We start from the raw sequence: 16,717 nt of genomic DNA on the forward strand, positions 1-16,717 counted from the left end.
GATGTCCTTGTTCTCAGGTTATGTGTGCTGGATTATTTAGGGGTAATAAGTCATTTAAAAAGTATAAGCATGTATAATTCTGTAAATTGTTTTACTGTTATGAATTTTTATAGTAAGTCAGAAAGAAACATAAAACTTTTAAAGGGTTTTAGTATAATTTATATATTTGTGTTGAGATGAATGAGATTTGTAAAGATTACATTTTTGCTTGGTGGTATCAGATTGCTGTAGCATGGTGATCTTCTAGTTGAATTATGTTCCTAGCCTAGATTGCATTTGTAAGGACCCTAAAAAACACTACATATATTCAAACTGGGAGTTTTCCCCCAAAATAATATTAAGTAATATTCATTAAATACCTAGTAGGTTAAAGCTGCTAGATTTTAACATTTAAATTGAAGGTTTTGTATTTGGAGTCACCTTGAATTTAAATGAAACCTCTTCTTGGTCTAATATACACATTATAAACTTTCTTTATTAAAAATGTAATAGATCATTTTTGTAATTTATCTTGCTCTTAAGCCAGAAAAGGTGATGCTGTGAAGAGCCAGGTGTTGTGAGATACCAAATATAGACTCTTGATTAAGAGGCTTTTGGTTTTCTTTTATTATAAACCTGTTCTTGTTGGTATGTTAGAAATTTTATGAGTTAAAGTAATTATGTAAGTACTCCACTAATATTTAAGTAATTCTCACAGGTTCCTATTGGTATATGGTAGGGTAGTATGATGAACTCTCCCCCTCCCCCCTTTATTTTTAATATGTTAGGTAAAACAGGAATAAATTTAAAAGTGGTGAAACAGTAAGAATTATTTGTTTTTGGCCATTCATAAGTTAATTTTTATTTTCAAAAAATATTATATCACTTTTGTGGGGAACAAGGGAATCAGAGGTGAGTCAGATTTCCTGCCATTTGATTAAACTCATAATGTTGTATTTTTCTAAAATTGAACAGTGTTCTCTTGATTGTCTTTTGAATCTTTTGACACATTGATGTCCATGTGATAGTTCCGTGTGACCCATGTGTCTGTTACACCAGCCCCTCCAACCTATTAAAATTTTAGAATCTCTTCTGAAAATTTTGACCATTTTTATTGCCTAATCATGCTTTGCCTAGCATGTGTCAGGGACTGTTTAATGTATGTAATAGCTTTTAGTTTTACTGCTCTAGTGGAGTGTTGAAAGTGTTTTAAGAGACAATTATGGAACTAAATTTATGCTAAAATTTAACTGCATGGGAAAAAAAACCTCAAGTAACAATCTTGACAGTCACATTATATCTTATTACCTTGTGTTTGCAGGTTTCTTAGGATAATTGTGAAATGCCATCCTGGTTTCAGACTCTTAAAATTTAGAAATGTGCCTCACATATCACTGCACCCTGCTTTTCTTACCTTATCAATATATCATGAAAGCTTTTCCACAGAAGCTTTTTCTTGTTAGTTTTTTTTTTTTTTTAACCTCTACCTCATTTCCATATATAAGCAGCTATGCACTCTTTTTTTTTTTTTTTTGAGAACAGGCCATTTATTTTGTAGAACATTTCTCAGTTTGAGTTTGTCTGATGTTTCCTCATGATTGTTTTCAGGTGATACAGTTTTGTCTGGAATACACAGACGTTACCGTTGTCTGTGGATTCATATTAAGGGGCACATGATGTCTTTTGCCGTATCATTGGTGATGTTAACTTTTGCTGCGTGCGGGTTTCTCTAGTTGCCATGAGCTGTGGGCTACTCTTCGTTGCAGTGTGCAGCCTTCTTGTTGCGGTGGCTTCTCTTGTTGCGGAGCACGGGCTCTAGGCATGCCGCCTTCAGTAGTTGTGGCGCACGGGCTTAGTTGCTCCACAGCATGTGGGATCTTCCCGGACCAGGGATTGAACAGTGTCCCCTGCATTGGCAGGCGGCTTCTTAACCACTGCACCACCAGGGAAGTCCAAGCAGCTATGCACTTTAATATTTTAATGGATTTTGGTAAGGAAGGGCATCATACTCTATTTTTGAAATCTGTTCATAATAAGGGAAAATGTGACAACGCATTTTAACCTCATGTTAAGTTTTAGGTGTTCCTTTCATGTTTAGTTATGGCAAACCTCTGTTTTTAAAAACTATATAAATTAGGAAATGGTTTTTGAATTCCCAAATGGAGGAGGGTTGAATTTATTCTTACAGCTGCTAATATGTATTTTTTCTTATCCAGTATTCCTGTGTACCTTTTCTGTTTTTATATAGGCTATGTAGAACCGATGCAGACACTCAATGATGTGTTAGCTCAGCTAGATGCTGTTGTAAGCTTTGCTCATGTGTCCAATGGAGCACCTGTTCCATATGTACGGCCGGTCATTTTGGAGAAAGGACAAGGGAGAATTATACTGAAAGCATCCAGACATGCTTGTGTTGAAGTTCAAGATGAAGTTGCATTTATTCCTAATGATGTTCACTTTGAAAAAGATAAACAGATGTTCCACATCATTACTGGTAAACAACCTAGTTTATGGGCTTTTTGTGGGTAATGTTTCCCATTTATTATGTTGGAGTGGAAATGTATTTCAAGTTGATGAAGAAAATCCTGGTCCTTGATGTTAGAAAAAGAATGTTGTTCATTCTAGCTAGTAGTATATTAATAATATATGAATGAATGAATGAATATATGTGAACAGAATGAAACTTCTGTTCCAGGGGTTCAGTGCATTTAAAAATGAACATCTCTTCCTCCTCCAAGCTTACCTTTGGGCCAGACCTTTCAATAGTGAGGTCATTGAAAGTCAAGCAGAATTAGGTGCTGGAATGACCTCAGCTTAGGGTAGCAGTTCTTTAAAAGACATGATACTGTATTCATGTGAAACTCGAAAAAAGTAGACTTGTGTATAGACTAAGGTAGCTTGTCTCAAACTAAAGGGTTTTGAGAGATCTTAACGAGATTCTAGAAAATAAAAGTGTTAGGGTACAGGGGTGATAGGAGTCTTCGGGCAAATGTGTTTGGGAAACAGTCAGTGATTGTATTTTATTTCCCCAAATGGATTTTCAAGTTGTTCATATAATCTAACACCATTAATTGGTAAATTGCACATTTTCCAAAAGTAAGGTCATGTCTTTGGGTTTTAGTGTGGAATTTACTTGATTTGAAGGATTTGATCATACTGATTCATTCTCTGATAGATGCATTTATTAATGAATTATAGTGTTTAGTTAATTAATCAGTTAGGTACTGCTTTTCTGAATATCATAAAATTATCCTGCAGGCAGCTTTGTGAGCTGTGGGGAAGTGGTCTGTATGTTCTTTCTAGACCATAGTCAAATTATAGGTAGGATATATTTTTCATGGGTCCTCTTGAAGAAGGGCACAGCATAGGTTTGTCTGAAGAGAAAATAGCATTGTTTCAGGGACTAGTGTAAGGCAGGAACTTTGTTCATGCCTTTGGGCAGCCTGTGGTCTGCTTCTTGTATGTCATATCACATGACCTAGGTAATTAGTCACCAATGTGCAATTTAGGAGTAATATTCAATTTATTAGTAGCACAAATAAGTTAATAATCTTGCTTGTTGATATAATGTTTTGTAGGTCCCAACATGGGAGGTAAATCAACATATATTCGCCAGACTGGGGTGGTAGTTCTCATGGCCCAAATTGGGTGTTTTGTGCCATGTGAGTCAGCAGAAGTGTCCATGGTGGACTGCATCTTGGCCCGGGTAGGGGCTGGTGACAGTCAGTTGAAAGGAGTCTCCACATTCATGGCTGAAATGTTAGAAACTGCTTCTATTCTCAGGTGAGTTCATTTCCCAGTCTCCTGAAAATGGAAATGGATGTCTCTGTCCTTTGAAAAGTAAATTTGCAGGTTCATCTATAAAACATCTGTGATCTTTTATCTAGTTTAATAGTTTTCCTGTGAGCTTTATGCACTTTATATTATCTTAAAAGGGTGACTGGCGATAGTTGTGGAAAGCTTCTTTGATTTTTAATGTTGTCTTCTTAAGGTTTCTGGTAGTTGTTCACCTTATGAATCTCCCCACTGCCATGCTTTTGCTTATGCTGTTCACACTACCCGGAATGGTCCTTCCCTGCTGTTTACCCAAGTCCTTTCTAATCTTTACAGGCCCGTAATGACAGAAATTCTACTTCTCTGATGACTTTCCTTGTCACACGTGCCTAAGGTCATGGGTGTTTCTTCAAACTCTTTGACATGCCTGTAATTTATTAGCTTTTAATTTTAGAGTTTATGAAATCTCTTTATTTCATTTTTAGGAGCTTCTTTGAAGACAGGGAGGCTATGCCTTCTGTTTCTTGGAGTCTTCTAAAGTACTTTGCATATAGTAGATCCTTAATAAATTATGCTTTGATTATTGTTTGTGGGGAATTATAAAAGCAATACAGATGTTCAGTAATTAGTCAATAAGTTAATATGCATAACTTAAAAAATTAAAGAAATAAGCAAAAGGTGTCAGTGGCATTTCATGGAGAAAGAAGGAAATGACCAATAAGCACATGAAGAACTGTCAAATTCTCTAATTAAAAAAAAAAGTTCCCCTCCTTTCATTTGGTTAAAGAGAAAATAAAATGCTAATATCTGGTGTTGGTAGGGCTGTGGCAGGCACACAGATTCACGTGACCACCAGCCGTGTATGTGAGTGTTCGTGTCACCACACTCCTGTCCCATCTTCTTGTGGTGTTATTTTTTTTAATCTTGACTGATTTGATTGTTAAGAAATGAATGATAGCTGCTTTATTTGGAAATTCTTAGATTACAGCTAATGAGATTGGTAATTTAAAAAATATTTATTCACCATTTGTTTCCTCTTATGTCAGTTGTTTGTTCATGTCCATGCCCATTTTCTTACTGAAGTTTTAGTGCTTTTCATTGACCTTATTGAATTTTTGTATATATTAAGGTAATTAATCTGTTACATTTGTGGCACATCTTTCCCATTGTATTGCCTTAATTTGTTGTTTGCATTACCACATGCTATATCATGGGAAATTTTCATGTAATTATGTGTTTCAGGTCTGCAACCAAAGATTCTTTAATAATCATAGATGAATTGGGAAGAGGAACCTCTACCTATGACGGATTTGGGTTAGCGTGGGCTATATCAGAGTACATTGCAACAAGGATCCGTGCTTTTTGCATGTTTGCAACCCATTTTCATGAACTTACTGCCTTGGCCAATCAGATACCAACTGTTAATAATCTACATGTCACAGCACTAACTACTGAAGAGACCTTAACTATGCTTTATCAGGTGAAGAAAGGTGAGTGCATACTGCTGGTGTACTGTAAATTCGGTGTTCCTATCCTTGGAATCATTAGTAATTGCCTTATTCTGCATTAGGATGAATTATTGATGTTTTTACGGAACACATTTACCTCTTAATTTACAGTCTGGGGACAGGGACGTGGTACATTATCTCTGTTTCTATGTATCATAGTAGAACCACTCATTTTAAAACAGTCACAGAAAGAATGATCTGCACTTTTGAACATCCTCACAGGGGTTTTGTCCTACTTCCCATGGCAGCATGTTTTCTTGTCAAATTAGCTACTTAATAGTAACAATAAGCTTTGAAGTTCTGAGGCTTTAGCTGTTACTGTTTAATAAACTGTCATAATTATCTGATTATATTTTTAAGAATATGTTATATAACAGGTTCATTTAAAGCTGGGGTTTCCAGAAATCTTGAAATTGTTAGTAGTTATCAGGTAAGGAATGACTTATTTGTTGGCACTTCATCCTTTGAGAAAAGTTTGTCATTAGTGGACCTGGCAGCTAATCAGATGACTGCGTTGATGAGATTAACATACTGTAAAGTTTTTATTGCTTTAACATTTCACCAATCATCAGAATAGCTTTTTCAGATGGCTCTCTGATTTTCCATGAATGCATTTTTCTGCATCAGTTGGTTGCACATAAATGAGATTATTTTTGATTCTTCGTTGCTTATGCTTCTTAGGAATCCTTCTGAGTTACTGTTTGCATTGTTGTTGTTGATAGAGAATATAGATACTCTTGGTTGGACATGGCATTTAGCATGAAGTTGAGGTTTTGCTTTTAAAAGGTTTTGTGTGATAAAGAAATGGGTTCAAAGTATTAAAAAAGACCAGGTGAAGTTTGGAGAAGATAGGAACAGGTTCCTCCTTCACTGCGGATGTTTATCAAACACTTGCTTCTATTTTATTTTTGTTTCTCTAAGCTGTGCAAAATATCCAGCTCCAGAATGCATGGGATACATAACTAGGCTAAAGGAAAATTTACGGTTGAGGCAGAAATGGGAGCTCCATGATAACACTGAGCATCACTGGTATTTAACATTTGGAAGGAATGTCTTAAGTCAGTTTATTTTCTGCAAATGTGGGTGAAGTTAACATACCTAGTCTAAAAATTTACTAGACTAGATTTGGGTCAAAAATTTCATTGTCATTTGAAATACATTTTGAATTAAATACTCCTCCTAATTAGTGACACTTTACATTTATCTTTTTTTTTTTCACAGTACTTTAGTTCCTCCCTTATGAAATGAGAAAACCTCAGAGATATTGTGTTGATTAATTTTTCTTCAGATTCAGATATTTGTCTAGGCTTTTGAGGACTGTCTGTCAAGCCTTTTCTCTGCTATTTTTATTTTTCCTACTACATTTGTCGAGGATAAAATACAGCACTGTGTGCCAAGTCATAATCACTTTTCACTGGAGGCTTAATTAAAATTTCTTTAAGTTACTGTGAAACATTTGGCTAATGTATTTGAAATAATACAAAATTACGTTTCCTAATGACAAAGTGAGAAAGTAAGTTCCATTTGCATAAATTGCTGTCTCTTCCTACCCTGCCCCTCACACTCCTCAAATTTCTTACAGGTTCTCTTCCTACCCTGCCCCTCACACACCTCAAATTTCTTACAGGTGTCTGTGATCAGAGTTTTGGGATTCACGTTGCCGAGCTTGCTAATTTCCCCAGGCATGTAATAGAGTGTGCTAAACAAAAAGCCCTGGAACTAGAGGAGTTCCAGAATATTGGGAAACCACAGGAACATGATGAAATGGAACCAGCAGCAAAGAGGTGCTATTTGGAAAGAGAGGTTTGTCAAATTATTTTTGTAGTTATTTTTTTCCTATATGATTCTAATGTTTACTTATTGATCATTCATTATTGGTTTCCACTTAACATTTCTTTGCACAGTAAAGAATCCATCTGTATCATTTTGGTTTCACCACTGCACACATCTGCACAATTGAAAGATAGCACTTCAAGTACCAGATTTCAAAAGCAGGAGGATAAGAATATTAGTGTAGGTTAAAATACATAATTCAAAGGAGTTATAGAGGTCTATGCACATCTTTGATTACTTATAAACAAATAGATCGAGTTCAGTTAAATTACATATTTACTCAGTGCTTAGCTAAGATGATGAAGAAATGAACACAGTTCCTGCCCTCCAGTTGTTTAGAAACTAGTTGGGGAGGTAGTAATAGTGAGCATGTCATAGAGAATTATGACAAATGTTTACTCAGGAAAGCTCTCTGTGGGCAGGATGTTTCAGTTCTTGTGGGAGCAGTGGATCTTAAGTTAGGCCTTCTGAGTGGTGGGTGAAATTTAGATGTTCACACAGAAAGGTATAAGCATATGCCCAGTGGATTTTTTAAAAATTAAAGGATTATTAGTTTTCTGTAATAACGAAAATAAAAGAATCTTAATTTACGTCTAGGTCCTGGCAGCATTTACTGTGATTATGCATTGTGACAACTTCTTGTCACATTGTTAGCTTTTACCCGGTGAATTTTTTGTTGTTCTTACTTGAAGGATAGATGATGTTACAATAATAGATGATGTGTATGGTTTGGGGGCTTAAAAGATAAGGTTCTATCTGTTGTACCTATACAAGCAGGAGATATGTATTATAACTTGTTAATAGTTTTAAGTAGGGAAGGTTGCCATCCTGGATATGAAACGGTCTTGGTATCAGCCCCATAGCTATCCATGATCCAGGATTAGGTAGGCTCCTTTATGTAAATGATTCCCAATTAGAATAGAAGTCATATACTTTTTTTTAAATTTATTTTATTTATTTATTTATTTATTATTTATTTTTGGCTGTGTTGGGTCTTCGTTTCTGTGCGAGGGCTTTCTCTAGTTGTGGCAAGCGGGGGCCACTCTTCATCGCGATGCGCAGGCCTCTCACTATCGCGGCCTCTCTTGTTGCGGAGCACAGGCTCCAGACGCGCAGGCTCAGTAGTTGTGGCTCACGGGCCTAGTTGCTCCGCGGCATGTGGGATCTTCCCAGACCGGGGCTTGAACCCGTGTCCCCTGCATTGGCAGGCAGATTCTCAACCACTGCACCACCAGGGAAGCCCAGAAGTCATATACTTTTGATAATATTAATTACAATGAATTTTTAAAAAATTTTAAGCTAAGGGAGACATATAACACAGAATTATCCATGTTACTCAATCTAGATTTTATTTTTTGGGAAAAAGAGGCACTTGTTATTTAACAGAGATGTGTTTCTTCTCTATCTTATCATTTGGATTATCTACCTTTCACCTCTAAGGTACATATTGCTAACTGGCTCCCTGGTAAAAACCAGACTTTTTAGTTCAGCTTCACATGCAGTAATAAACATTATGTCCTTTGCCAGGCACTGTTCTTAGCACTTTACACTCTTTAACTCTTTAATTCTCATAACAGCCCTGTGTGGTTGGTAATATTATTGTCCCCATTTTACGGATGAGGAATGTGTGTTAAGGAATTAGCCCACAGGTCACATAGCAAGTAATAACCACGTTCTTTAGAATGGCAATAACTAGGCAGTAAAATAAACAAAGAAGAAACATCCCATGTGTGTATGAGTATTAAATTTTCAGTGACTGTTTATACCTTATAGTATTTGTAAACCTTGAGTTCTTTTTCCCCCAGAAGGTTAAGTTTATATATCAGTTATAAAAGCTGAGGGATTTGGGAACTACTAAAATATTCAGTTTCTTTGGCATTAGCAGCTGAAAATATATTTATAAATACCCTTTAAACAACTTGCTATGAAGAAATAGAGTCAACTAAGGGCTTTGCTATAAATTCTAGATGGTGCACACTTAAAATTTAAAGAATGTTGTTTAAATATTGGGTGGAGTGTTTAGATTGAAATTATAATGGGACAATTCATTACTATTTAATGTGACTTTTAGAAAAGTCATTTTAAAGACTAATGGAACGTTCACATGTTTTTCAGCAAGGTGAAAAAATTATTGAAGAGTTTTTATCCAAGGTGAAGCAAGTACCCTTTACTGAAATGTCAGAAGAAAACATCGTAATGAAGTTAAAACAGCTGAAAGCTGAGGTGATAGCAAAGAATAATCGTTTTGTAAATGAAATAATTTCAAGAATAAAGGTAACTACATGAGTAAATTCCACTAATGGAATGAAGATGGTATTGATAAGCTATTGTCTGTAATGCTTTTGTACTATTTTATATTAACCCTTTTTCCATAGTGTTAGCAATTGATGTCCATGGGATATGAAGTTAATAAAATATTTAGTATACTTTGCTCTACCTGAGTATATTTTCAAAGATCTTTATTTTGAAAAATGAGAGCTGTAACTGAGGAATACTTAAATGGACATGGGCAATAGTAGGCAATATGTTGAATTTTATAAATAAAATCATGTAGTTTTTAGAATTTGATATGTGTTGTATTCTTTGTGATAAGACTTTTACACATATTCCCGAATGGTATGGAAGAAACGAGTAGCCCAGAGACTTTGTAAAAAAGTAAGGGATCTTAAAGCTAGAAGGAACCATGGAACCCATTTCCAGTGATTCCCCACAGTGTCCATCTGTTGGCACGAGCCAGGTTGGCTGCATATGCATTAGCCAAGGAACTTATTATAAATCCAGGGTCCTAGTGTGATCCTCCAGCCCATCTGCCATTCTCCCACCCCCAGTTTGTGATGAGATTTAGAAATCTGAATTTTAACAAAATCTTTCAGATTGAGAACGCTGATTTTAGTCTACTTTTATTTTACAGGGAGATGGAGAGGTTAAGAGTGTAGTGGCTGGTGCTGCTGAACATGGGAGGAAAAGGATAGCCTTTTTAATAAATGGTGATGGGATGATAGGGTATTCATATAGGAACAAAACGAGATTGGATCCCTATTCCATATCATACAGAAAAATCAACTCCAGTGAATTTTTTACCTAAATGTACAAAGCAACACTACCAAGTTTTTAGTGTTTGTAGTTCTGTAGAAAATAAAATAGGGAAATATTTTTATGACTATAAAAATATAGGAAATATGAAGTTGGCTTTGGGAAAGATAGTTCTTAAGTCACAAACACCATCCATAAAGTTTGACACACTTAGCAATATTGAAATTAGGAACTTATTTTCATAAAAAGGCATCACAAAGTTCTAAGAGTACAGTTGACCCTTGAATAGCGAGTGGTCTGGGGCACTGACCCCCTGTGCAGTCGAAAATCCACATATAACTTTACAGTCCCTTCATATCCACAGTTCTGTATCTATAGATTCAAACAACTGTGGATCATGTAGTATTGCAGTATGTATTGAAAAAAATCCAAGTATAAATGGACCCACAGAGTTCAGACCAGTGTTGGGCAAGGGTCAACTGTAGATCCATAATGGGAGAACATATTGGTACCACATAAAATATCAAAGAATTTATATCCATGATATATAAAGAACTATAAAAATCACTAAACAGACACGATTCTTAATACAACCCCTTAACAAAAAGACAACCCAGTTGAAAGGCAAAGGATCTGAATAGATAATTTTCCAAGGAAGATACGCAAATAGCCAGTAGGCAAATGAAAGGATGCAAGATGTTATCAGGGAAATGCACATAAAAACCACAGTGAGCTACTACTTCACACCCATTAGGATACTAAAATCAAATCAGATAAACCAGTATTGAGGATGTGGAGAAATTGGAACTCTCCTACACTGCTATGAAAACGTAAAATGATGCAGTCACTTTTGGAAAACAGTCTGACATTTCCTCAGTTAAACATAAGAGTTACCAGATGACCCAGTATTTCCATTCCTAGGTATATATCCAAGAGAAACATGTTTACGCAAAAACTTATACACAAATGTTTATAGCAGAATTATTACTTTTTTAATTAATTAATTAATTTTTATTTTTGGCTGCGTTGGGTCTTCGTTGCTGTGCGCGGGCTTTCTCTAATTGCGGCGAGCGGGGGCTACTCTTTGTTGTGGTGGGCGGGCTTCTCATTGCGGTGGCTTCTCTTGTTGCGGAGCACGGGCTCTAGCCATGCAGTCTTCAGTGGTTGTGGCACACGGGCTCTAGAGCGCAGGCTCAGTAGTTGCGGCGCACGGGTTTAGTTGCTCTGCGGCATGTGGGATCTTCCCGGAGCAGGGCTCGAACCCGTGTCGCCTGCATTGGCAGGCGGCTTCTTAACCACTGCGCCACCAGGGAAGTCCCAGCAGAATTATTTATGATAGCTAAGAAGTAGAAACGATCCAAATGTCCATCAGTGGATTAATGAATGGATGTACAAAATATAGAATATCCATACAATGGACTATTTTTTTTTAATTTTATTTATATATGTACATATGTATGGCTGCGTTGGGTCTTTGTTGTTGCACGCAGGCTTTCTCTAGTTGCGGTGAGCAGGGTCTACTCTTCATTGCAGTGTGCGGGCTTCTCACTGTGGTGGCTTCTCTTGTTGGGAGTACGGGCTCTTAGGCAGGAGGACTCAGTAGTTGTGGCACCCGTTGCTCCGCGACATGTCGGATCTTCCCGGACCAGGGCTTGAACCCGTGTCCCCTGCATTGGCAGGCGGATTCTTAACCACTGTGCCACTAGGGAAGCCATATACAATGGACTGTTAATTGGCCATAAAGGGAATGAAGGACTGATACATGCTAAAGCTAGGATGAGCCTTGGAAACATTAGTGAAGAAGCCAGGCACGAGAGCCTCCGTAATATGTAATTCCGTTCGTGTGAAAGTCCAGAATAGGAAAAGGTATAGAAACAAAGTAGATTAGCATAGGGCTGGCAGGCAGGGCATGGATGGCTAGGGAGGTGATAGCTAAAGGATATGGGGTTCCTTTTTCAGACGAAAATGTTCTAAAATTGGTGATGGCTGCACGTATCTGTGAATATACCTAAAAACCATTGAAGCATACACTTTAAATGGGTGCACTGTACAATGTAAATTATATTTCAAACTTTTTAATTTTAAAATTTTTATTGAAGTGTAGTTGATTTATAATGTGTTAGCTTCTAGTATACAGCAAAGTGATTGAGTTTTATATATATATATATTCTGTTTCATATTCTTTTCCATTATGGTTTATTACAGGATATTGAGTTTAGTTCCCTGTGCTATACAGTAGGGGCCTTGTTGTTTGTGTATTTTATATACAGTAGTTTGTATCTGCTAATCCCAAACTCCTAATTTATCCCTCCCCCATCCCCTTTCCCACTTTGGTAACCGTAAGTTTGTTTTCTGTGTCTGTGAGTCTGTTTCTGTTTTGTAAATAATTTCATTTGTATCATATTTTAGATTTTACAAGTAAGTGATATATGATATTTGTCTTTCTCTGTCTGACTTCACTTAGTATGATAATCTCTAGGTCCATCCATATTGCTGCAAATGACATTATTTCATTCTTTTTTATGGTTAGGTAGTATTCCATTGTATATACAACACCTTTATCCATTCATCTGTCGTTGGACATTTAGGTTGTTTCCATGTCTTGGCACTTGTAAGTAGTGCTGCTGTGAACCTTGGAGTGCATGTATCTTTTTGAATTATAGCTTTCTCTGGATATATGCCCAGGAGTGGGATTGCTGGATCATATGGCAACTCTATTTTTAGCTTTTTAAGGAATCTCCATACTGTTTTCCATAATGGCTGCACCAATTTACATTCCCACCAACAGTGTAGGGAAGAGTTCCCTTTTCTCCAACCAAAGTTGTTTTAAAAGAAGTTCAGGCACTTTACCCAAGAGGAAATATAAATGATCCATACACATGAAAAGGTCTTCAATCACCAGTCAGAAAAATGAAAATGAAAACTATTCTGGGTTACACCCTCCTGTAACTCCCAGAGTTCTGGGAGGACTCTGCCCTCCCCATCAGATAGACAGTCCTTTAAAATGTGACAGTACCAACTATTGGTGGTATTTGTTGATGTGGCTCAACACTGCTGGTGAGAATAATTACCTAGTAAAGTTGAAAACAGACATATGACCCAGCAGTTTTGCTCCTAGGTGCATACTGTGGAGATACGTATACACATTGTACAATGATGGTATACAAGAATATTTGTGATAGACCCAAACTGGAAACAACCCAGCTATGAAAACAGACTATAGCTACACAAAATAACATAGATGGAATCTTAAAAACAGTAAGCAAAAGAAATGACAGATAACAAATAATACCGTTTTTCTCCCAATCATATGAAGTTGAAGAATAGGTAAAATACTGTTTAATGGTGCATTCATGGGGGTGAGACGATAAAGAAAAGCAAGAACTTGACTATGTAAGTGGGGAGAGTGGTTGGCGGTGCTGACGGGGAGGGGCTTCTAGAGGGCTTCTGGGGTGCTACAGCATTCTGGTTATTGACCTGAGTGGTGGTTATGCAGGTGCTTGCTTTATGATTATTGCTAAACTCTGCAATTATGTGTTAAGCACTTAGTTTGGTATGAGAACAAATGAAAATTTAATGCCAATAAGCCCTTTAAAATGCTCATCTTGATTTACCACGCTCTTTTTCATCAATGATAACTTAGAGTAAGATACATCAGCTTTTCTTTTCTAGCTATCAAATGCTTGGGTAGTAGGCAAACTTAACAGAGAAAAAATTTAAATGTGGACATTTTTATTGGTTTACAAAATCATGTAGCTGCTTGTAAGCGGAAGACTTTTTTATATAATTCAAAAGGCAATTTTAAAATTCCAGTGAAATATTTTATCCCCTGGTTAGCTATGAGCGCGTGTTTTTAGATTGCTGTACAAAAGCATGTATAAAATGGAGATCAGCCCATGGTTTTAGTTGTTAGGGCTACGAGAAATGGAGGGGGGGAGGTGTTGATTCATGTAGTCTCTCAAGCTCTGATAAATCAGGCTGCTTTCATTTCTCTAAAAGAGACTTAATGTTTAGTTCTAAGATGTTTTTGAAAGTGAAAAAAACATAATACACCCTTTGTTTAAGATGTTTCAGACTTAAGCTGTGCTTATTACATGAATATGCTAATGAAGCAACCAGTCTCCTTCCTTTTGGAATGGTAGATGTAAAGCAAAAGATAAACTAATTTCTGACCTGTCAAAAGACAGTTGCATTTTAAAATTCTAATTGCAACGTGGCTTGGTTTTCCTTCTCCACTCAAACACGAACTTGGATAATACCAGAATAAAGCCGAATCTATAAATATTATCCAAGATTTAGAACTCAACCATACTGTTACCATGAAATCTGTTGGCCACATAACCACGTTTCTGAGAAAATACATGGCTTTTTTGCATTTTAAAAAAGTTAGCACTAAGAATCCATCCAAGATGCAATTGTTTTTGTAGTTAGATTTTTTTCCTTAAAATACTCTTTTGAGGGTAAAAATTAGAACAGAAGGAAGATGTTTTAGGATATATTTAAAGAATAACTTTTTCCCTGTAAACTCTCAGTGTTCCACATACTAAGCACATCCTGTTAGACTTCATGAGTATTAAATGCATCTTCTATCCTTAGTCTTTCTGCATTTAGCTTTTTTGGGAAGTATGTTTTTACCCACAGCATATGGTATGAGCTGCTGATTCAGTGCTGAGCGGTCCTTTAAGCTTGTTAGTTACATTCTGTTGATTAGGATGGTGTGCAGAATAGTCAGAAGGAAAACCAGTGCCTGGTCTGAAATAAATTAAACCATGTTAATCAGCTTATGGGGAAGAACAAATGAGTAAAGAGAATTTTCATATACAAAGGAAATCTCTATTATTGCCTTCCTAGGGTCGGTCAGTGTGTTTGGGATAAGGAGATAGGGTGTGGCCGGGAGAGATGACGAAAGTGCCCAGAATGCTGCACATATTTTCCGACTAAAACTGGAAGTGGAGCCCAACTTAAAATAATAGTTTCCTGCCTGATGTTCTCCCCACTCCGCTTCCCTTGATAGACAGAGCCACTGCTTTCTCTTATTATTCTGCTCCAGAATTTACCTATTTGGCCAGCTTTCAGGTGTCTGTGAACATTGTGGTACAGAGCCAGGGTATCCAGAGGAAGTAGTCCCTTGCAGACACTGTCTCACTGCAGGTAGCAATGCCTCCTGTTCTTTGAGGAGGAAAATGGGGAGCCCTCGCCTTGCCTTTGACACAGCAGCTTTCCCACGGTCCTGGAAGCAACAGTGTTTCCTGTGTCAGACCACATTCAGAACATGATCCAAATTCAATGTATGTTAGCATATTTTTGCTTTGGCATGTGGTTTGTCCAAACAAGTGCCCACACACATCTTTCATCCAGCTATGTGGGGAACTCAGCAGCGGCATGAATGATACTGGATGCTGGGTGGCCTTCACTGGACCATTCCCATCCTATTTCTAGACTTGGTAAATAGAAGACCAGACTGCTGCTGCCTTTGCTTCACCTCAAAGAGATAAAATTATAAACTCCCTAAAATTGTTAAATTTAGAAGAAAGGATACTTCTGTCAGTGGACAATTTCTTATTCTAGCAAAAGAACAATGGCAGTGAATTCCTCAGTGTTCAGAATCAACCAGTAAATGAAACCATAGGGATTAACCTGTATTATCACAATATTACTATTGCATTTATTTCCTAGAATTTTGTTGACACTTATCTGTTAGCAGTCAGTTTAATTTTATGAATAATCTTGATATGGTTTAAAACCAGATTAAATATAGTTAAATCTAATTAAGGAAATGCAACTACTTTCAGTTCAGCCACTAATCTGAAATTTTATGGTGCATTGCCCATCTAGCAAGATGTGTTTTATCAATTTTTTCTTCACATAATGATCAGGACTTCATGTTTATTATCAATTCTAATGTGATGTTTTATTGCTAAACATTGTTTGGCTCAGCCAAATCCATCATGAAAATGACTTCTGCATTGAATCCTTAATATTACAAAGTAGATGCACGATTTGGCAACATTAAATACTTTGTGAATATCTGAAAATGGCAAGATGCTGTGCTGGGCTCCTCAAAAGACTCGTCCTCTTCAGCAATACTGAAAGGTGGGTACTTCTATTACCTGCGCTTCACAGATGAGAATGTCGAGGCTCAGAGGTTGAGTAACTTGTCCCAGGCACCCAGCCAGTAAGTGGCAGAGCTGGGGTCTGAACCCCAAGCAGTGTGTCTCCAAAATCCGTACCTTTTTTCTTTCCATTTAAAGGCTTAAAATATTGTTAGGCATCTGAGATGCGCATGTGACAAATTTAATCTTTCTAAATATTATTTAGTGTCAAAATGAGTGATGTCGGGGCTTCCCTCGTGGCGCAGTGGTTGGGAGTCTGCCTGCTAATGCAGGGGACATGGGTTCGAGCCCTGGTCTGGGAGGATCCCACATGCCGCGGAGCAACTGGGCCCGTGCGCCACAACTACTGAGCCTGCGCGTCTGGAGCCTGTGCTCCACAACAAGAGAGGCCGCGATAGTGAGAGGCCCGCGCACTGTGATGAAGAGTGGCCCCTGCTTGCCACAACTAGAGAAAGCCCTCGCACAGAAACGAAGACC

At 37.2% G+C, this 16,717-nt stretch overlaps 1 protein-coding gene across 1 annotated transcript in view; it reads left to right on the plus strand.

The window, feature by feature from the left end:
* The window catches only part of MSH2 (mutS homolog 2), a 73,766-nt gene extending 64,109 nt beyond the window's left edge, over positions 1-9,657 (plus strand). Inside the window, exons 12-16 of the mRNA XM_061168543.1 lie at positions 2,228-2,473; positions 3,558-3,762; positions 4,996-5,243; positions 6,889-7,064; positions 9,210-9,657. Of these exons, the coding sequence (XP_061024526.1) occupies positions 2,228-2,473; positions 3,558-3,762; positions 4,996-5,243; positions 6,889-7,064; positions 9,210-9,380 (1,046 nt within the window). The 3' untranslated portion in view covers positions 9,381-9,657. The remainder of the gene's footprint in view (positions 1-2,227; positions 2,474-3,557; positions 3,763-4,995; positions 5,244-6,888; positions 7,065-9,209) is intronic.
* The last annotated feature ends 7,060 nt before the right edge of the window (positions 9,658-16,717 follow it).

The sequence above is a fragment of the Eubalaena glacialis genome, chromosome 14 (genome assembly GCF_028564815.1).
Source record: "Eubalaena glacialis isolate mEubGla1 chromosome 14, mEubGla1.1.hap2.+ XY, whole genome shotgun sequence".
Lineage (NCBI taxonomy): Eukaryota > Metazoa > Chordata > Mammalia > Artiodactyla > Balaenidae > Eubalaena > Eubalaena glacialis.